The 24,001-nt window shown below is 42.2% G+C and overlaps 1 protein-coding gene across 1 annotated transcript in view; it reads left to right on the top strand.

The window, feature by feature from the left end:
* The window catches only part of akap6 (A kinase (PRKA) anchor protein 6), a 131,157-nt gene that overhangs the window by 70,894 nt on the left and 36,262 nt on the right, over positions 1-24,001 (top strand). The window contains exon 14 of the mRNA XM_056426506.1: positions 2,638-2,758. Within this exon, the coding sequence (XP_056282481.1) occupies positions 2,638-2,758 (121 nt within the window). The remainder of the gene's footprint in view (positions 1-2,637; positions 2,759-24,001) is intronic.

The following is a 24,001-nucleotide window of genomic DNA, read 5'->3' as shown; positions in this document are numbered from 1 at the left end:
CATGAAGAAGAGTTAAGAGACATGAAGAAGATTTAAAAGACAAGAAGACGAGTTAAGAGACATGAAGAAGAGTTAATATACAAGTAGAAGAGTTAAGAGACATGAAGAAGATTTAAAAGACAAGAAGACGAGTTAAGAGACACGAAGAAGAGTTAATATACAAGTAGAAGAGTTAAGAGACATGAAGAAGATTTAAAAGACAAGAAGATGAGTTAAGAGACATGAAGAAGAGTTAATATACAAGTATAAGAGTTAAGAGACATGAAGAAGAGTTAAGAGACATGAAGAAGAGTTAAGAGACTTGAAGAAGAGTTAAGAGACAATAAGAAGAGTTAAGAGACATGAAGAAGAGTTAAGAGACAAGAAGAAGAGTTAAGAGACATGAAGAAGAGTTAAGAGACTTGAAGAAGAGTTAAGAGACAATAAGAAGAGTTAAGAGACATGAAGAAGAGTTAAGAGACACGAAGAAGAGTTAAGAGACATTAAGAAGAGTTAATATACAAGTATAAGAGTTAAGAGACATGAAGAAGAGTTAAGAGACACGAAGAAGAGTTAAAAGACAAGAAGACGAGTTAAGAGACACGAAGAAGAGTTAATATACAAGTAGAAGAGTTAAGAGACATGAAGAAGATTTAAAAGACAAGAAGACGAGTTAAGAGACATGAAGAAGAGTTAATATACAAGTATAAGAGTTAAGAGACATGAAGAAGAGTTAATATACAAGTATAAGAGTTAGGAGACATGAAGAAGAGTTAATATACAAGTAGAAGAGTTAAGAGATAAGAAGAAGAGTTAAGAGACATGAAGAAGAGTTAAAAGACAAGAAGAAGAGTTAAGAGACATGAAGAAGAGTTAAAAGACAAGAAAACGAGTTAAGAGACATGAAGAAGAGTTAATATACAAGTAGAAGAGTTAAGAGACATGAAGAAGAGTTAAGAGACATGAAGAAGAGTTAAAAGACAAGTAGAAGAGTTAAGAGACATGAAGAAGAGTTAATATACAAGTAGAAGAGTTAAGAGACATGAAGAAGAGTTAAGAGACATGAAGAAGAGTTAAGAGACTTGAAGAAGAGTTAAGAGACTTGAAGAAGAGTTAAGAGACATGAAGAAGAGTTAAGAGACAAGAAGAAGAGTTAAGAGACATGAAGAAGAGTTAATATACAAGTATAAGAGTTAAGAGACATGAAGAAGAGTTAAGAGACACGAAGAAGAGTTAAGAAACATTAAGAAGAGTTAATATACAAGTATAAGAGTTAAGAGACATGAAGAAGAGTTAATATACAAGTATAAGAGTTAAGAGACATGAAGAAGAGTTAAGAGACACGAAGAAGAGTTAAAAGACAAGAAGAAGAGTTAAGAGACAATAAGAAGAGTTAATATACAAGTATAAGAGTTAAGAGACATGAAGAAGAGTTAGGAGACAAGAAGAAGAGTTAAAAGACAAGAAGAAGAGTTAAGAGACAATAAGAAGAGTTAAGAGACAAGAAGAAGAGTTAAGAGACAAGAAGAAGAGTTAAGAGACGAGTATAATTGGAACATATATATTGGAACAAGTAAACACATTTATTTTTCCTTCTCAACATATTTTTTTCAGGGTTAAGAGGGAATTGTGGGTAATAAATAAATCAACAAGGTGCAGAAGCTTCAGGATGAGTCACAGGGAGATGAAGAGTTTCCTTATTTCCTTCTCTTGTTTCTTTAATTTCATTCATAGTTCACTGTCTACGCTTTGATCGCAGGTCAAGTTGATGTGTGTGTGTGTGTACGTGTACTTGTTTAGCATTTAATGTGTTGCATTATGGGTAAATGTGTGTGTAGGGTTGTTTTGTGTGTCATTGTTTTCATTCATGTGCTTTACAGAGTGTCTTTATGTGCGACTCGCCCGTATGCAGAGTGTGTGTGTGTGTGTGTGTGTGTGTGTGTTAGCGTCGTCGCAGAAACGCCGTGGGCCTGACAAAGCTGTCAAACTGTCGTCGTCAGCGACCGGAGAATTCCAAACAATTTCACCGCTAATGTTGAGAAACATGTTGGCGATCCCCGCCGAGACCGAAAACCAGCGCATATATAAATAATAAACACACACACACTCACACACACACACACACACCTCAACAAAACGGCTGACAGTAATGTGTGTGTTTGAGCAATCGGCCCCTGTTCCAGCAGCATAAATATTTGATGCGATCCTGTGTCGGGGAGGAGGAGGAGGAGGGGGGGGGGGTGGAGGAGGAGGAGGAGGAGGTGGTGAGAGTGGGAGGAGTGAGGCGGAAAGGGGGAGGCATGTGGGAAAGAAGGGGAGGGAAAATGAGGAAGAAGATCCGAACAAAAGAATCTGGACAATGTGGGAGAATGTGGGAGGGGAGCAATGACAGGGGGAGGAGAGAGGGAGGGAGGAGGAGGTGGAGATGAAAAGGAGGAGGAGGGATGAAACAGGAAGAGGAGTGATTGAGAAGTAGGAGAAATGTGGAAAGGAGGAAAAAAACAATGTGGAAATAGTAAAGTGATGATGATGATGATGATGACGGTGATGATGATGGTGATGATGATGGTGATGACGGTGATGGTGATGATGATGATTCTTTCTCCCTCTATCTCTCCCCTTTTCTTTCTCTCTCTCCCTCTCTCTCCCTCTCTCCAGTCTTCAGGAGTTTGAAGCTGAGTACCAGGAGCTCTGGGATTGGCTGATGGACATGGACGCCATGGTAACGGACAGTCACCAGCTGATGATGTCAGAGGAGCAGCGACATTACCTCTTCAAGGTAAGAAGAGTTTCTTCTTCTCTGCCTTTAATGTGGTCTCTCACCCCCTGAGAGGGCGGGTCCACACCCTGCTCACCAGGACTTCCTGTTCACATGTTTTTCAGTAGTTTGACGTTTCTTGTAGGGATGCACCGATCTGATCGGCGCCGATCCATATCGGCCGATATTCCCATTATCAAAACGGCCGATCAGATGACGTAACATCTGCGAGAACTATCAGACGTTTCAATCGCGGCGCACCGCAACGGAGACGATGCACCCGGCGAGGACCGCAGAGTGAGAGGTCCACGAGGGGATCCTCACGCACCGAGCGGCGTCCCCGTCCCCCGAGTTGAATCACTGGGTCGACTCAGCCGACTCTCACATGTCTGAGCCCCTATAGACTGATGCTCACGCTAAACACATTCGATCAGGAGCGCGAGGGTTTTGATAAAGTTAGCGGAAGGATTTACGTGACAACATCCGGTTTTGCAAAGTTAGCGGAAAGAACCACGTGAAACAACATCCGTTTATCAAAATAAGATGTCGACAAATCATACACGAACATATAAAAGTAAACAATGAACTGATTTTGTATCTTTATAGATCGTTTCTGAGATTTAGCTTAAATTATGCTAACATTAAAACATTTTTACTGTACCAAGGAAGAGTTTATAAAAATAAGTCAGACTTTTGTATGTTAAAAAAGTCCTGTAAATAGATTTCCCCAAGAGTTCCAGGAAATGAATGATGCAGATGTGTTCCATACATATCTGAAATCCCCTACAATAGCAATCAAACAATTTTAATGTATCAATTAGGACATTTTTCAAAGTAAAAGTCCTAAATGTTTAAAGAAATCGGTAATTTCTTTAATGTTTGAGTTGCTTTATATATGTATTTCCTCATAGTCCTAGGCAATAATGCTACACAATAAGTAGAATGCTTCAATCGTCACCGTGATCGGTATTATCGGTGATCGGCAGGTACTGATTTCAGTGATCGGTGATCGGCACCAAAAACCTGATCGGTGCATCTCTAATTTATAGCTATATTTATATATATATACATTAGGGCTGTCAGCGTCAACACGTTAATCTATGCGATTAATTTGGCCGCGATTAACGCACTAAAATATTTTACCGCAATTAACGCAACTTTGTTTACTTCCGGTGTCGTTGAAGTTGTTGCACTCCTGTGAGTGTCAAACCGCGGCAGTCCGCCTCCTTCCTCCCGTCTGCTCCTCGATATTCACAGAGAAGATGTGTTCCATACATATCTGAAATCCCCTACAATAGCAATCAAACAATTTTAATGTATCAATAAGGAAATTTTTAAAAGTAAAAGTCCTAAATGTTTAAAGAAATCTGTAATTTCTTTAATGTTTGAGTTGCTTTATATATGTATTTCCTCATAGTCCTAGGCAATAATGCTACACAATAAATAGAATGCTTCAATCGACACTGTGGTCGGTGATCGGTATTATCGGATCGGCAGATATTGATTTCAGTGATCGGTGATCGGCACCAAAAAACCTGATCGGTGCATCTCTAGTTTCTTGTTCTATTTATTGTCTGTATTGAATCTGCTAAATCGTATAAAATGTCCTCAGCAGTTTGTTTTCACGCTGGATTTAAGTGTTTCTTGGGTTAAAATACAGTTGATGCACAAACAACGTCACATGACCATCAGCTGCTTCCTGGAGAGCATGAACACTCATCTCTGCAGGAAACACTCACACTACTGAAGATCTCTCCATGGGGAGGAGGCTGCTGCTTCTTCTTCTTCTTCTTCTTCTTCTTCTTCTTCTTCTTCTTCCAGTTGATGGAAACACTCATTCATGACTGACAATGCAATAGAAACACGGCTCAATAGATAATAGATCATAGACCATAGATCATGTTGATGAAGCTTCCTGAGGAGACGTCTGGAGTCTGGAGTTCTGTGTCCTGAATGTGGTAAAGAGCTACTGTAACCGGGAGAGAGAGCCTCCTCTGGGCTCTCTGAGGTTCCTTCCTCTGTCCTCCCCTATAAGGTTGAGTCTCAGTGTCGTATTGTCTCGTGTTGTCTCTTGTTGTCTCATGTTGTCTCTTGTTGTCTGGTGTTGTCTCGTGTTGTCTCTTGTTGTCTCATGTTGTCTCTTGTTGTCTCGTGTTGTCTCTTGTTTTCTCTTGTTGTATCGTGTTGTCTCTTGTTGTATCGTGTTGTATCGTGTTGTCTCTTGTTGTATCGTGTTGTCTCTTTTTGTCTCTTGTTGTCTCGTGTTGTCTCTTGTTGTCTCTTGTTGTATCGTGTTGTCTCTTGTTGTCTCTTGTTGTCTCGTGTTGTCTCTTGTTGTCTCGTGTTGTCTCTTGTTGTCTCGTGTTGTCTCGTGTTGTCTCATGTTGTCTCTTGTTGTATCGTGTTGTCTCTTGTTGTCTCGTGTTGTCTCTTGTTGTCTCTTGTTGTCTCTTGTTGTCTCGTGTTGTCTCTTGTTGTCTCGTGTTGTCTCTTGTTGTCTCTTGTTGTCTCGTGTTGTCTCGTGTTGTCTCATGTTGTCTCTTGTTTTCTCTTGTTGTATCGTGTTGTCTCATGTTGTCTCTTGTTGTCTCTTGTTTTCTCTTGTATCGTGTTGTCTCTTGTTGTATCGTGTTGTCTCTTGTTTTCTCTTGTTGTCTCGTGTTGTCTCTTGTTGTCTCGTGTTGTCTCTTGTTGTCTCGTGTTGTCTCTTGTTTTCTCTTGTTGTCTCGTGTTGTCTCATGTTGTCTCTTGTTTTCTCGTGTTGTCTCATGTTGTCTCTTGTTGTCTCTTGTTTTCTCTTGTATCGTGTTGTCTCTTGTTGTATCGTGTTGTCTCTTGTTTTCTCTTGTTGTCTCGTGTTGTCTCTTGTTGTCTCTTGTTTTCTCTTGTTGTCTCTTGTTGTCTCTTGTTGTCTCGTGTTTTCTCGTGTTGTCTCTTGTTTTCTCTTGTTGTCTCGTGTTGTCTCGTGTTGTCTCTTGTTGTCTCTTGTTGTCTCGTGTTGTCTCTTGTTTTCTCTTGTTGTCTCGTGTTGTCTCTTGTTGTCTCTTGTTGTATCGTGTTGTCTCTTGTTGTCTCGGGTTGTCTCGTGTTGTCTCTTGTTGTCTCGTGTTGTCTCTTGTTGTCTCTTGTTGTCTCGTGTTGTCTCTTGTTGTCTCTTGTTGTCTCGTGTTGTCTCTTGTTGTCTCGTGTTGTCTCTTGTTGTCTCTTGTTGTCTCGTGTTGTCTCTTGTTGTCTCTTGTTGTCTCGTGTTGTCTCTTGTTGTCTCTTGTTTTCTCTTGTTGTCTCGTGTTGTCTCGTGTTGTCTCGGGTTGTCTCGTGTTGTCTCTTGTTGTCTCTTGTTGTCTCTTGTTGTCTCGTGTTGTCTCGTGTTGTCTCTTGTTGTCTCTTGTTGTCTCGTGTTGTCTCTTGTTGTCTCTTGTTGTCTCTTGTTGTCTCTTGTTGTCTCTTGTTGTCTCGTGTTGTCTCTTGTTGTCTCGTGTTGTCTCTTGTTGTCTCGTGTTGTCTCTTGTTGTCTCGGGTTGTCTCGTGTTGTCTCTTGTTGTCTCTTGTTGTCTCTTGTTGTCTCGTGTTGTCTCTTGTTGTCTCGTGTTGTCTCTTGTTGTCTCTTGTTGTCTCGTGTTGTCTCTTGTTGTCTCGGGTTGTCTCGTGTTGTCTCTTGTTGTCTCTTGTTTTCTCTTGTTGTCTCGTGTTGTCTCTTGTTGTCTCTTGTTGTCTCGTGTTGTCTCTTGTTGTCTCTTGTTGTCTCGTGTTGTCTCTTGTTGTCTCTTGTTTTCTCTTGTTGTCTCGTGTTGTCTCTTGTTGTCTCTTGTTGTCTCGTGTTGTCTCTTGTTGTCTCGTGTTGTCTCTTGTTGTCTCGTGTTGTCTCTTGTTGTCTCGGGTTGTCTCGTGTTGTCAGGTCGTGGATGACAAAGTGTGATTTGTGATTTCGAGGCTCTAAATACTGAAACCTGCACATGATATTATTTAGGAGTCGTTGCCTTTTGGTTTGTCTGAGCAGCTGATTGACCTAGGAGCTTGTTGTAGGCAGCTCGGTTTGCAGGAAGATGACTCCTCCCTCACAGTCCTGCGTACAGGGCTCTGATTGGTTGACCCCCCCCCCCCCCCTCCAGCTCGTTCTCTAGCGTTGTAAATGCAGCCTGCGTGTCTATGTTCAAGGTAAAACAAGCTCTCTGCAAAACACACGGAATTCAAGACACAACATTGTGACTCCGCCCGTCGGGCTTTGCTGTGATGTCACTAAATCTCCCATCAGCCACCTCTTCCTCACCGAGGCCTGTCTGTTCACCTCAATGTGTAAATATGTAGAAACAGAGCCAGCTGGAGGAAATGATGTCCTCCCTCTCCTCATTCATCCATCAATTTGTCTGTCCCCCCTCACTGCTCCTTACACCTCCCCCTCTTCCAGCCAATCACACAGACACAGACACACACACACACACACTCTTCATCCGTACCGAGGAGAATGGGATTACAAGGCATAGCATCCCTCATAACCATACCACAGTAAAGTGTATGAGGGACATAGTGAGCACGTGTGTGTGTGTGTGTGTGTGTGAGTGTGTGTGTGTGTGTGTATGTGCGGATAATGTGTGTGTTTGTGTAATGACTGCAGCCAAATGAGTCAGAAAGGAGAACAGCATGTGTTACGATTAGAGATCTGAGTCATCCTCTTGTGTCCTTCACACACACACACACGCACACACACACACACACACACACACACACACATATGTTTTGCATTACAGCTCGGACACACTAGACAACATTTTCTATACCTATAAAAAGATATTGGGTAAATACTTAGAAGCTAAAAATGTCTCTAAATATATCTCGATTGCACAGCGTGTTTATTTTTGTTTATTTTACTCCCAAAAATTTAGTTTTCCTCATTTTATAAACTCTCTTCACCCCCCAAACAAGTGTAAGATACACTCAGTGACCCCTAAAAAACCCAAATGTCTCCGACCTTTTACAGGAGCAACGTAATGAAACAATGCTGCTCACACACACACACACTCTGCTGACATCTCATTCTCTCTTTACCCAGAAGGCACTGCTGCAACCAACACGTAACTTTGTGTTGTTTCCTGTTTTCTTCTTCGTCCAAACTTTTTTTCTTTCTGTGTGTGTGTGTGTGTGTGTGTGTGGACACATGATTTATTTAGTAGCCCGATGAGACTCACCTGGCCCGCAAATTATTGATACGTGTAAAGATGAACCTAATTTCTCCATAGGAGTCACACTTAAATATTCATCTCTGTATGAATATTCATGGCGTCGATGATGCGTGCATGAATTTTAGATGACTCTTGAATCGCCTGGCATTCTTCTTCTTCTTCTTCTCTCTCTTTCTCTTTTTTTTGATGTGTCAACTCTTCTGTTAAAATATTGATGTGGTGCTCGACAGCGTCTTCTCGCCGGTCCAAGGTCGTCTGTTGCTGCAACACCCAGAGATACACAGCACACTGGCGGATTCTACCCTCTATATACATATATATATATTATATATCATATATATGTATATATATAACATATATGTATATATACATTATATTTATATGTATATATATTTGAGATCACTACTTTTAGAGTTTAGTTGATTTACTTTATTAGAGTATTCATCACCATCACCATCATCTGGTTGTATAGAAGTCTATGCTTCATGTGTTAAAGCTGCATTCTCTCTCCTGACCACCAGGGGGCGACTCCTCTGATTGTATAGAAGTCTATGCATCGTGTGTTAAAGCTGCATTCTCTCTCCTGACCACCAGGGGGCAACGACTCCTCTGGTTGTATACATTTATATATATTTTAGGGCTGTGAAACGATTAAAAATTTTAATCAGGTTAATCACAGGTTTCTGTGGATTAATCATGATTAATCACATATATACATTTACAGGGCTCTCAAGACAGGCAAGAGTTCCGAGAAGAGTTGGGGGGGGGGTGCTAGTGACTTTTCTTTGCTCCGTCCCGATGTGCGCAGACCGGCATCGGAACTCTGCGGCGACCGCGATTGACATATGGAACACCCCTGCATTAAAACATTAAAGAGCCGAGAGTTTTTTTCAGTGTGAGAAATACGATGTGTGGCGGGAGTGCGTGAGTTAAGACCGAAATGCGTGAGTCTCACGCTCAATGCGTGACACTTGAGAGCCCTGCATTTATACACAGGGGGGCATATAACTTGCTCACCAGCATCGGAGCTCTGCCGCGCGAGCCGAGAGAAGAGTTGTTGACGGGGGGGGCAAGTTACTTTTTTTCGTCCGAGCTCTGCGGCGCGCGAGACGGAGATCGGAGTCGTGTTAACGCGACACGTAGAGACAGAATGACATGCTGCTGGTTCGAGACGACCAACAACAGACGGATTGGAAGCTCATTCTGCGAATGCGTTAAATGCGGTAAAAACATTTTTTAAATTAATCCTGTGATTTAATTAACTGAGTTAACACGTTATTTTTCACAGCACTAATATATTTATATATATATATATACTTTTTTGTTTCTTGATCTTCTTTTATTAATCTAAACTCTTCAGGTTAAAGTTATCTGACACTAAAACCAGTTCATCTTGTGTTATCTGTGTTTTTAAGTGTCATGTGTACTCATGTGAACACGGGCAGGACAGATGCATGCTGGGAGATTTCACCCTACGAACCGCCAGAGTTAGTGTGTGTGTGTGTGTGTCTGTGTCTGTGTGTGTGTGTGTGTGTGTGACCGTTAAAGAACCTCGCTGTGCTAAAATGCTGGAGGGGCTCGACCCTGTAACCAGGGCAACGCCAAGGCCCGACAAAAGTTGGTCTTTTCGGAGGTGTTTATGTGCCTTTGTGTGTGTGTGCGCGTGTGTGTGTGTGTGTGTGTGTTTGTGTGTATGTGTGTCCGGAAAGGGAAAGCTGGGCTGACAATAGTTTCTTGCAGGCCGAGGCTCTCGATCTGAGCTACAAAGACTTTTTAAACAAAATTATTTCACACATGCGAGATTCCAAAGAACAGGATTTATCTTTAAATAAAGTTTCCATAAAGGTAAATTAAGTAAGATTAAAAAAACTAATCTTTAATAGATTGTTCAATAGAAATCACATTCAACTGGCTGATATATTTACTATATATATATATATATATATAGTAAATATATCAGCCATGTATATATATATATATATACATGTTTAATGATGTTAGATGACATTGTGAGACCAGATTTAGTTTATTGACATTATTACATTACTGTGAGCTGCCTTCAGTGTCTGTGGTATCTCCTTGATTGTTGTATCCAGATGGTGTGTGTGTGTGTGTCTCTGTGTGTGTGTGTGTTTGTGTGTGTCTGTGTGTGTGTGTGTGTGGTCCACACGGAGACGAAACATGTATCAAACCTTCTAGCTGCTGTCAACCAATCACACATCAAGGCCCCGGTAGTTCAGCCAATTGATGATCAAGGCTGTAGCCCTGCGTCCCACAGGAGGCGGAGCCAACGTTCACACCTCAGAAGTGTAGTATGTGTGTTTGTGTGTGTCTTTGTGTGTGTGTGTTTGTCTGTGTGTGTGTGTGTGTGTGTGTGTAGTATTTCATTGACGTTTTGATATTTTTATTGAGACATAGAATAGAACACACACAGGCAGCCAATAAAAATACAACATTAAAGCTTGGACATAATGTGAACACACACACACACACATTTGACATGTCTTTATCATGTAGAAATACATTCTGTATCAGTAAAAGTTTCAATTCTGAATAAAAAAAATAGGAGGAATAACTGCAGAAGGAAACAGTCGAGATGCTCCGATTCAGAATCAGCTGATTTAATTAATTTATATTAATTAATGTTTATCAAGCTCAGAAATCAGAATAAATCAATAAGCATTTTCCACACATCTAAAAATACCCAGTTAAATTTAATTTAATATAGGGTACAGGGCCGATGAGTAGTTCAGATTGAGTTTGAGGAAGTTCTGTTGCATCCATGATGTCATATCAGGGAGACCGGTGGAAAGGGTGACGGAGGTGATGGTCTCAGAGGAGAAGTAGAGTCGGGTGTCGTCAGCGTAGCGGTGGAAGTCGAGACCATGACGACCAATGATTTTTTCCAAGGGGAAGCATGTAAATGAAGAAGAGGAGGGGACCCAGCACAGAACCCTGGGGGACACCTTGGGTGGAGGACTTACATTCCTGTGGTCATCAGGAACTCTGTTCAGATAAAATGGCCGACATCTTCTTTGATCCTGGACCACGGTGGATCCAGGTGGACCATGGTGGATCCGGGTCTGTTGTGAAGACGTGGGCTCAACGGTCACCCACCTTTCCCGCTGCTTTCAGACAACCAGGAGCATGCTGGGTAGTGGAGTAGCCTCGGGGCCCTAGCGGGGTTAGCTTAGCTTCCCTCTCCTCTGGTCCCCCATGCTTCCTCTTCAGAGGTTGACATATTCATTCTGTCCTTTATTAAATTGTTATTAACACGGAGGGAAAAAATAACCATCTAAATTCATGCCCACGCGCCGCTATGCGTCTTTAGCTAAATGTGAGTAACGTTCATCAGTTTAAATAATGAAAACTGTTGAGCATTAGTATGTTTGTATAAGTGCTTTTTTTATTACACACCCTGGTCACATGACCACCTGAGAGGAGACACGGTGATATGTGGATCAGTGGAGGGACGGATACACACCAAATATAAAAAATGAATAATTCACTCAAGATTTCATTTGAAAACATTTCATTGCATTAAGTCATCACAGACGTCTCCCTCTCTCTCCCTGTGGCTGCTTCCAGTGGAGTCCAACTAATTACAGTGTGTGCGTGTGCTTGTGTGCGTGAGTGAGTGTGTGCGTGTGTGTGTGCGCCACTAAATTCTCATTTCAAATAGCCCATGGTGCTCTGATGGAACGCTGGGCTGCACACACACACACACACACACACCTGCTCATTAACTGGCTTTCCAAAACCAATCAGTGTGGTTGCGACAGAGGAGCTCTGTCTGAAGTCCACACACACACACACACACACACACACACTGGTAATCTCTGGTCCAAACCAGAAGGGAGACCCTGAAGTGATTAACACTTAAACACACCGAGAGAGAGAAATATATACAGACGCAACTTTATTAATCTAAACAAACACAGTGTGTCACCAGAGTGAAGAAATGATGGGAACTCCACCCCTTGCTGGCTCTTGTGGAAATCACTTCATTCGGCGGTCGTTTGTCGTATGTTATTCTGAAAATCTTATTCTGATAAACCTTATTCTGAAAACCTTATTCTGAAAAATCTTACTCTGAAATGTTTTATTCTGAAAAACCTTATTCTGAACAACTTTATTCTGAAAAACCTTATTCTGAAATGTTTTATTCTGAAAACCTTATTCTGAAAAACCTTTTGCTGAAAAACATTCCGAAAACCTTTATTTTGAAAACCTTATTTTGAAAACTTTATTCTGAAAACCTTATTTTGAAAAACTTTATTCTGAAAAACCTTATTGTGAAAACCTTATTTTGAAAAGCACACACACACAGTAAATAAATATACAGAAAGAAAAATAAAACAAAATAGAGAAAGAGACAAGGGTAGAGGAGAGAGGGATAGGGACCTCCATCCAGAGAGAAGGGGAAAGGGAAGGGTAGATAGAGGGGGAGGAAAGAATGGGAGGGAGAGGGAAGGGTAGAGAGAGGGAGGGAAAGGAGAGAGAATGGGGCAGGAGAGGAGAGAAAGTGAGAAGAATAGAGAGGGAGGGAGAGGAGAGAAAAGGAGAGATAGAAGGGGAGGAGAGAAGGAGAGAGGGAAGGGTAGAAGGGGAGAGAGAGATGGGGTGGAATAGAAGAGAGAGATGGGGAGGAAGAGGAGAGAGAAGGATGAAAAATATGGGGGAGAGAGAGGAGGGTAATAGGAAGAGGAGAGGGGAGAGGAGAAAGATGGGGAGAGAGAGAGGAGGGTAATAGGAAGAGGAGAGGGGGACAGAGATATGAGGGTAATAGGAAGAGGAGAGGGAGAGAGAGAGGAAGGTAATAGGAAGAGGAGAGGGAGAGGAGGAAGATGTGGAGAGAGAGGATGGTAATAGGAAGAGGAGAGGGAAAGAGGAGGAAAACAAGGAATGAAGGAAGGAAGAGTAACTAAAAAGATCAAATATATTTTAATAATTCACGATGGTGGAATGTGTGACACAGAAAAAAGATTTGAACCATAAAAAATCTCTCCTCATCCTGCAGAAGAGTCAGGAAACACACACAACACACACACACTAACACACGCACACTAACACACACAGAGACACACACACACTAACTTTTCTTTCTACCTGTGATATTCCCTCTTCTACTCTCCAGAGACCTGCAGAGCTCTGCCGCTGCCTCGCTGTGTGTGTGTGTGTGTGTTTGTGTGTACAGTGTGTGTGTGTGTCTGGTAGGATGTGTTGAGACTCAGACGCCCTGATGTTGCGTTTTGTCGTTTGTCGCAGCAGAGAGACAAAGTCCTGTGTGTGTGTGTCTACGTGTGTGTGTGTTTGTGTGTGGGTGTCTGTGTGTGTGTCTGTGTGTGTGTGTGTGTGTTTTCTAGATAATATCATATGAGGAAACTAAATGACTCAGTTATGTTTCCACAACTCGTAGAAACTCACAAGTTTACAATAGGAAATAATATATATTATAATATAAATATAATATACTGCATTATAATATAAATATAACATACTACATTATACTATAATATAAATATAATATACAACATTATAATATAATATAAATATAACATACTACATTATAATATAAATATAACATACTACATTATAATATAATATAAATATAATATACTACATTATAATATCAATATAATATACTACATTATAATATCAATATAATATATATAAATAAAGGAAAGTTACCTTTACCTTAATAAAACTATTCAAGAACTCAACATGAGTGTTCAGTGTTTTCACGTCTTCACAATTATTATTTATTTGTAATAATGTTATTATATTTTTGACCTCGTTGGCACCCGACGGGATTTACGTCCTTGTGTTGTCATGGAGACGGGTCCATGTTTGCTATGTGTGTGTGTGTCAATGCAGTCTTTTTCGCAGTTTCCTTGTGTGTGTGTTCGAGCTTTAAGACCTTTGTGTGTTTGCTGTCTCTCTCATGTGTGTGTGTGTGTGTTGTGTGTGTCCTGTGGGAGGCGGTTTCCTGTGCGTTTGTTCTGTCAGTCTTGATAAAGTCGGGGATATATCTGCTTGAGAACAAAGAGACACGACAGCAGCTCACCAACTTTCTCTCTCCCTCTCCCTCTCTGTCTCTCTCTCTCTGTCTCTCTCTCTCCCCCTCTCTCTCTTCCCCTCTCTCTCTCACTCCTGTCGCTTTTTCGCTCACTCTCTTGAGAATCCCAGCTTCCCAGGAACATACTCTGACTGAAACCTGACACACACACTCACACACAGACACACACACACACACACACACACAAACACACACACACACAGGGATGAGCAGGAATGTTGTAGTTTGAGGACAATGTCGTCTGAAGGTCGTCTGTGAACTTGTTGTTTGAGTTTTCCTCCAAAACAACGACAACAGATCGAAGAGTTTAAATATATAAATATTATATATATATATTATATATATAACATATTTATATATTTAAACTCTTCGTTCTGTTGTCGAAATGCTTTTAAAGTAACTGAAAATTCGTTTAAAAAAAATTGTGTCACATACTTGTCATCTTTCGGTGAAATTCACCGTTTTGAAATCAAAATAGGTCGTCCACGTGAATCGTGTAGATCCGAAGAGTTTTTGTTTGGGGGGGGGGGCGGGTCAACTGGCCCGCTGCCATTGAGATTGCAGTGAGACGCGGAGACAATGCGAAGTGGTGATCTTCGCTATAAAACCTCTTTGATGGGACGTGTCGAGTCTCGGCCAATCAGCGTTAAGATGTCGACGGCGTTTGGGGTTTAGGTTAGCTTGAATGTTAGCCCGCTACATCTACTGCTGTCACGCTGCACGGTGTATCGGTATCGGTACGTTAAAAACGATATGATTTAGTATATTTTTAGTATCAATACTTCATTAAAAGAGCGATCAGAGCGCACGCGCCGCTCCGTGTCGTGCTGTCTGCACGCACTGCGCTGCGCAGCAAGTGAAGTGACGGAGCTTTAGAGACCGTCTTCGGCTTGAAAAAGAAAAGATGATTCCAGAAGTGAAATGTTTAAGTACAATGCAGACAGTCTGTAAAGTTCTGTAACTGTCATCTGCTCAGATACAGAGCAAAATCATATTATATATAATGTACATTTTTATGAACAATCAAATGACCGTCGTTCATACAACTTGGATGTGGCGAGAAAAACAAGTCACTAGCAGTTTGTTTTGTTGGTAATGACGAAGTGTTTGTTGTTGTAATACTAACGTCGGCCACAAGAGGCTGACGAGCACGAGCGCCTGTTTGACTCCAGATGAGTTTTAATTGTTCTTTAGACACAAGTTACGTATATATTGGGTAAAACAACACTATTTATTAATAACAGTAAACAAACTCTTTGATCACAGGGATTCTGACCATGAATAACACGTTTTTTTAAATGTTAATTAATCTTTGAAAAATGACTAAAACTATAATTACAGATCATTATTCTTTACTCACCGGAGTCATAAACTATTGAGATCGAAGCAGAATTGTTCTCTCTTCAGCGTCTCCGTGGTTACAAGATTAATAACACAAATAAATGGCACTTGACAGCACATTCAAACCCAAGATGAATAATAAAGTGATTAATAATTCTGTGTGAGGAGCTTTATGGATCAGTTGTGTCACTTTGTCTTAAAGTATTTAAAGACTTGTAGATCAGAGAGGAACACCTGCACCTGGTGTTATTCCCTCTGATGGGGGTGTGTGTGTGTGTGTGTGTGTCTGTGTGTGTGAGTAATGTGTAATGTCATCTCAAGGGGAAACTCTGTTTAAACGTGTGTGTGAGAGACAACACACAATATTACAGTTGCAAAGCGAGTGGGAGCTCCGATACACAATTAATCTCTGTGTGTGTGTCTGTGTGAGTGTGTGTCTGTGTGTGTGTGTGTGAGTGTGTGTGTTCTCTCCATTCATCACCCTGCTCTCCGGTTGACCTTGGCACCTTCTTCATTAGAATAAAGATTGTCTGTCGTTTAGGCGACATGATCGGTCTGCTGGACACACACACACACACACACTCTCACACACACACAAGCACACAGATACATGCTATTATATTTCTCTCACTGTAGTGAGGAGGAGGAAGAGGCGGGAAGAAGAGGAGAAAGAGGGAGGAGGAGGGAGGAAGAGAGAGGAGGAGGGGTGAATAAGAGGAGGAGGAAGAGTGGGAAGAAGAAGAAAGAAGAGGGAGGAGGAGGAAGAGGGGGGAAGAAGAAGAGAGAAGGTGAGGAGGAGGGAAGAAGAGGAGGAAGATGGGGGAAGAAAAAGAGGGAGGAGGAGGAAGAGAAGGAAGAAGAAGAGGGAGGAGGACGAGGGGGGTAGAAGAGGGTGGAGGAGGAAGAGGGGGGTAGAGGAGGAGGACTAGAGGAATATTTTTCTCCTTAAATAATGTTTGTTCTCAGAAGTTGTTGGAGCGTGTTGAGTCGGATGTGATCGATCCTCCGATCAATACTCTGATCGTTAACGAGTCCCACACAACCTCATCGTCGTTAGACCTCATGTCGTCATGGTTACGACTTTAAAGTTTAACAGTTTAACTTGAAGAGATGAAACTAATGTACAAATATAACAAATGTTCTCATGATGTCATCACTATGAGAAACTTTTGATGGAGCTCATACACACACACACTCATACACACACACTCACACACATTCACACTCACACACATTCACACTCACACACACACACACACACACACAGAGTGGTGGAGCCAGCAACAGAGGCAGTGTTGTTGGCTCCACTTGCCCACTCAGTATATACATGTAACTTTCGTCTAAATGTAACTTTAGTGTTAGTTTAACTTTAGTGAAGCGTATCGTTTGCTGAACTACAACAACCCAGCAGGAATGTGAGCAGAGTGAGGCGTCTCCCTCCTCACAGACCATCTTTGAGCAGGAGCCTGAGCGGTTTATAAAAGTTTCTCTGGCATCGAGCGTCATCCTGCTTCGGAGTATTCCTGGAATTCTTTTCCCTTTTTCTTCTTCCTCCTCTTCTTCTTCTTCCTCCTCTTCTTCGTATTGTTTAGTCCCCCGCCGCTCTCTTTGACAGGAGAGAATTCCCAGGGTTCTTAGGGGGTCAAAGGTCACCTGGCATCATCCCACCGACTCAAACCGCCCGTTGCCAAACACTTATAGCCAGTTGTCCGCTAGCCACTCAACCAGGATTTAAAGGAACAGCGTGTGAGATTTAGTGGCCTCTAGTGGTTTGTGGCAGATTGCAACCAATCAACCTTCTTAAACGTCATATGCATTTTTTTTTTAACAAATAAATGTAGTTATTCATTGTTTAGTTAAATAAAAAGCACCGGTAGCGTCGGGGTTTATCTCATCTTATCGTCAGCTGATTAAAACACATTTATGAATATTTTTACCAATATCTTCAGATTAAATAAAATGCTCCTAAATGTGGCGCACTGTCCCTTTAAATGCTGCACTGGCTACAGGTCAGAGGAACCCGACTGCTCCTCTTTTATTGCTACGCGGGGGTCGTTTCCATCTGGTGATGTCATCGCTGGACAAACCAGGTGTACTCAACATACCAGGTGTAACCAGGGAGTCCTAACGGCACCAGGTGGCGCTAGAGAAGCTCATAAAAACAGAAATTAAACATGTAGTTTGACCTGCAGATTATTCTTTTTTCATATATATATATATATATATATATATTTTAACTCCATCATAAAGGTTTATGTGACCCGGATGTAAACTTACGTTTTATTTGAGTTTTTATTGTTATTACGAGGAGACGTGAGGAGGACGCAGAAGAACTGCGTCCTCCTCACGTCTCCCTCTACAGACATGTCACCGCTCTTTGCTTTGTGCTAACAACCTCACACACACACACACACACACACACGTGACTCGCTGAATGGCGAGCCGTCTTTACCGACCAGTCAAACGGCTCATTCATTTGGTTTCCATGGCGACAATTAAAACACGTCGCTGGCTCTTTTGTTGTTGGAAAGAGAGAAAGTCTCTTTTTTCTTCTTCTTCTTTTTTCAAACCATCTTTTTGTCCAAACAGCGGGGTTTCTTTTTGTATCATTTGGTGAAAGAGAAACTCTGAAGCAACACACGGAAGAGTTGTATTTAAATTATATGTTTACATTAGTTTAAGAAGACAGCATTTTATTTATGTGTGAAACACAAGTTATACTTTATTCTTTAAAAATCACCTTAACATTGAGAAGGAGAATTGAAAACAAACACACTCACACACTCACACACACACACACACACACACACACACACACACAGGTTGAAGTGTCCGGCGGTATAAATGGGGTGTCAGAGAGCCACTTCCTGCTCTTTCAGAGCCGGTGGGACATCCATCTCTACCGGAGACACACACACACACACACACACACACACACACACACACACACACACACACACAAGCATAGCATAAGCAAGCATACAGTGTTTTTTCTCCCCTCCTTGTGTATCTCCTGCACAAACGCACACTTTGTTTGGGAGAAAAACAGCAGAGACAGGTGGAGGAGGAGGTGGAGGAGGAGGAGAATGAACAGTATTATGAGCTGTGGTTGTACTCCTCTATATTGGAAGTACTAGAGTAAGTATTATTTAAGATAAACAAGAAAACATTTACAACTAAATTATTGGTCAGTAAATAACAGCAGTTCATGTTATTTACTGCCCATATATTTGATATATTATTGTATTAATATTCCATAACCACATGTTTTGTATCCAGTACCGACCACAGACTGTCTATAAGTCATCGTGGTGTTTAGAGTTCAGACATTACGGCCGTCGCCATCTTGTTTTTCTTTGCAACCAGCGAACAGGAAGTGAGCACATCTGGACTGAGGAGTGACCTTTCAATCGCCTTGTAGCCCCGCCCCTAAACCTGCCTTAGGGTCTGTTGACCATACTTCACTAAATGTATCTCTACTGCTCTGGATGAAAAGAACACCGGGGAGAAGAAGAAGGAAGAAAATAAAGTGATGAACAAACAAAGCAGAAGAGGAAAGTTAGCATGAGGAGGAGGAGGAGGAGGTAGACAACAAGAGGAGTAGTGAAAGATGGAAGAGAATGAGGAGGAGTGGAGGAGAGAGAGTGTTACAGAAACACAGAGAGGATGAAGACAAAGACGGAGGAGAACACACGAGGAAGAGGATGAGGATGAAGATGCATCCTCATCCCCCCCCCCCCCCCGAACTTTAGCTGCCGCGACGACAGAGTCGTTCCGTTACGCAACTTCTGTCATTTGGGGGATCAGATGAAGGAGAAGGCCTGTGATGCAGGATGAGGTGTTTTCATGTCTGGCTGCGTTCTGCTGACGCTCAGCTCGGCTCATTAATATGGAGACCAAATTAAACTTATGATTGCTTGTTGATTTTCTCTCCCCCTCCCCCTCTCTCCTGTTTCCTCAAGCGTTCATCTCTCGTTTCTCCGTGTCTGGAGAAGCTCTTTTCGTTTTTCTTTTAAAACGTAATATATAAATACTTCATCTTTTTAGAAGTCTCTTCCTCGACTGTTGGAAAAACTTCCTGTTTGCTTCTTTCCTTCATTTATTTACTATATCTCTCTCCTTCACTCTCAATTATTTATTCCATAGCTCTCCTTCACTCTCTGTTATGTACTCTTTCTCTCTCCTTCATTCTTGATTTTATCACTCTCTCTATCTCTATTTCACTCTCTTTATTTACTTTATCTCTCTCCTTTACTCTCAATTATTTACTCTTTCTCATTCACTCTCCATTTATCTACTTTATCTCTCTCCTTCACTCTTGATTAAGTCACTCTATAATTTACCTCTATCCTTCACTCCCTATTTGTTTTACTGTATTTCTCTCCTTCACTTGATATTTACCTTCTGTAGCTCTCTTTATCACTATATGTATTCACTGCATCTATGCCCTTTACTCTCAATTGATTTACTCGATCTCTCTCCTTCACTCTATTTATTTACTGTAACTCCTTCACTCTATTTATTTACTATATCTCTCTCCTTCACTCTATTTATTTACTGTATCTCTCCTTCACTCTATTTATTTACTATATCTCTCCTTCACTCTATTTATTTACTGTAACTCTCCTTCACTCTATTTATTTACTATATCTCTCTCCTTCACTCTATTTATTTACTCTATTTCCTTCACTCTATTTATTTACTCTATCTCTCTCCATCACTCTATGTATTTACTCTATCTCTCCTTCGCACACACAGTCTCTTCCTCTTCTCCGTCTTCAGGCCTTTGTATCTCAGTCCATCCTTGCATGGAGATTGACTCGAGGCATGAATACATCACAACTAGCCATCCATGCCTCCCCCTCTTCCTCCCCCCATCTCTCTCCCCCTCCCTTCTCTCTCTCCTCCCCCTCTCCAAGATCCCTCTCTCAGCACTTATCTCAAAGTTCGGATCTCATGCATTTTAATCGGCGTGTCTGTCTTCCTTTCCCTCCTTCTGTTCTTTGACTTTGGATCAGTGGCATCCTTCAAACAGAAAACAACAATAACAACAACCCCCCCCCCCCCCATCCTTCTGCTCCACACCAGCTCCCTTTTTAAATCAATATTTGCCATCAGCGAATAAATCGTATAATTTCCTGACTGTTAGACGAGTGCCACGCCGACATATTTACCTTACCCTCGTCTCCCTCTCTCTCTTTTCTTTTCTTTCCCCCCCGCTGTCGATCCCTCGTTCTCGCGGCGTGGCTATTAGCTAAGTGAAGGGGATGGATGGCCGTGAGGCGGCGAGCGATAGCATCTCCATCAGAACCGGAGACAGTGAAAAATGTCTGCCGCCTCTGATGACAGAGCAGCAAAAACACACACACACATGTCCTCATACACACACACACATGTCCTCACACACACATGTCCTCATACACACACACACACATGTCCTCACACACACATGTCCTCATACACACACACACATGTCCTCACACACACATGTCCTCATACACACACGCATATGTCCTCACACACACACACATGTCCTCACACACACGCATATGTCCTCACACACACGCATATGTCCTAACACACACACATGTCCTCATACACACACACACACGCATATGTCCTCACACACACGCATATGTCCTCACACACAAACACATGTCCTCACACACACGCATATGTCCTCATACACACACACATGTCCTCATACACACACACACATGTTCTCATACACACACACATGTCCTCACCGATACTCTTTTTTTTTTTAACACACAATGAGGACATTAAAAACCTCTTTGGCCATATTCCCTGTAGAAGCCGTTATCATGGAGCACTGACACACAACGGATATCAGACTGTTAACATTCACAATATATGTTCTCCATTATATGATGTGATATGTATTGTCATGTGCAGACTTTATAGGGTTAATCCTGTCACTGTGTTGATGGGCAAAGAGAACAACCAATCAGAGGTACTGAAGATGACACGTGACAAATAAAGTTTTGCTTCTGACAGCGAGAGGTCCACTGAAACAAAGTGACGCCCCACGGTCTTTATTCCTCCGTCATTATATTCCCGGTAACACCGGGTATACAGCCGGGATCGCTGGACATCAACACATCTGCTAGCAGACTGTCACGCTCGTAGCTAGCGCTAGCTATGAGCTAGCTTAAGCATGGTTATAATGGCTAATTTATTATTTCTTGGGCTACTTTTATGAATGCAAGACTTGCAATCAACGTTACGGTACTAATCTGAGTTCAGGCTGCTCGTCATAATCGGTCTCCACGTGTTCAGGGGGACCGGTGACGGTCTCCCCATCGCGCCCAGCCTGACGCTGGTGTGCTCCACACGGGCTCACTAGTCACACACGGCGCAGCCTCCGCTGTCAAACTTAAATATGAGAGGCTCGTAACCTGCTGACAGGGCGGAGTCACCAGAGAAGTTCACAACAATAGTTTTTTTCAATTTCAATCGGCTCAGGCACCGGAAAGAAGCACCGGAATGTGCGTTGCGTTTCGGTCCGGGTAATACCGGTTGTATTGGAACCGGTACCATATTGGCACCGGGTTTCGGTACCCAACCCTAGTCCTCACACACAAACACATGTCCTCACACACGCATATGTCCTCATACACACACACACATGTCCTAACACACACACAAATGTCCTCACACACTCACATGTCCTCATACACACACACACATGTCCTCACACACACACATGTCCTCATACACACACACATGTCCTCACACACACACATGTCCTCATACACACACACATGTCCTCACACACACACATGTCCTCACACACGCATATGTCCTCACACACACACATATGTCCTCACACACACATATGTCCTCACACACTCACACACGCATATGTCCTCACACACACACTCACACATGTGTCCTCACACACACACATACATGTCCTCAGACATACACATGCATATGTTCTCACACACACACATATGTCCTCACACACACTCACACACATGCATATGTCCTCACACACACATGTCCTCACACACGCATATGTCCTCATACACACACACACATATGTCCTCACACACTCACATGTCCTCATACACACACACACATATGTCCTCACACACTCACATGTCCTCATACACACACACACATATGTCCTCACACACACATGTCCTCATACACACACACACATATGTCCTCACACACTCACACACGCATATGTCCTCACACACACGCATATGTCCTCACACACACACACATGTCCTCACACACACGCATATGTCCTCATACACACTCACATGTCCTCATACACACACACACATATGTCCTCACACACTCACACACGCATATGTCCTCACACACTCACACACGCATATGTCCTCATACACACACACATGTCCTCATACACACACACATGTCCTAACACACACATGTCCTCATACACACACACACATATGTCCTCACACACTCACATGTCCTCATACACACACACACATGTCCTAACACACACACATGTCCTCATACACACACACATGTCCTCACACACACACATGTCCTCACACACTCACACACGCATATCTCCTCACACACACACATATGTCCTCACACACTCACATGTCCTCATACACACACACATGTCCTAACACACACACATGTCCTCATACACACACACATGTCCTCACACACTCACACACGCATATGTCCTCACACACACACATATGTCCTCACACACACATATGTCCTCACACACTCAAACACGCATATGTCCTCACACACACACTCACACATATGTCCTCACACACACACATATGTCCTCACACACACGCATATGTCCTCACACACACATATGTCCTCACACACTCACATACATGTCCTCAGACATACACATGCATATGTCCTCACACACACTCACACACATGCATATGTCCTCACACACTTGCATATGTCCTCACACACACACAGTCAGAGAAGCGACATTTAAATATTCCGATGTGTTGGGGGGGTGATGATAAACGACAAGGGAGAAGTAGAATCAAGTAGCTATCGATGCAGAAAATGAAAAGAGGAGAAAAAGAAAGAGGGGGAGGCAAATTAGACACCAAAAAAAAGATGGAGGCATGGAAGGAGAATTACGCTAACAACTGAAAAGAGGAAAGAAAGAGAGGAGAGTGAAGGAGAGAGAGGACGTATGGATTACAAGAGGAGAGCTGAAGGAGTGTAAAGAGAATAAAGTGTTGAGAAATGGAGAGAATGCTTTAAGTGAACGGACAAGGACGAAAAGAGAGAGAGAGACACGAGATGAAAGGACTTACAAGATATTTAAGAGGAGAGAGGGAGAGAGAAGGACAGGATGACGGACGATGTGAAGAGTTGAATTGAAATATTAAAGTGGAGCGGACACGAGGGAGAAAAAAGCTGTTTAGCAAGAAAGAGGATGAAAGGAGACAAGAGAGGAGAGGAAACAAGGATGTGACAAAAATGAGTTCAGATGAAATGATTAAAGACGGACAGAACTGAAAGAGATCTAGGAACGAATGAAAAAAGGAGAAAATACAACAAGTCCTAAACCTGGCAACCAACTCCTCTGGTTGTATAGAAGTCTATGCTTCATGGGTTAAAGCTGCATTCTCTCTCCTGACCACCAGGGGGCGACTCCTCTGGTTGTATATA

Source organism: Pseudoliparis swirei, chromosome 11 (assembly GCF_029220125.1).
Source record: "Pseudoliparis swirei isolate HS2019 ecotype Mariana Trench chromosome 11, NWPU_hadal_v1, whole genome shotgun sequence".
Taxonomy (NCBI): Eukaryota; Metazoa; Chordata; class Actinopteri; order Perciformes; family Liparidae; genus Pseudoliparis; species Pseudoliparis swirei.
Note: the sequence above shows the minus strand (reverse complement) of the source record. Positions and strands in the feature narration are given on the sequence as shown.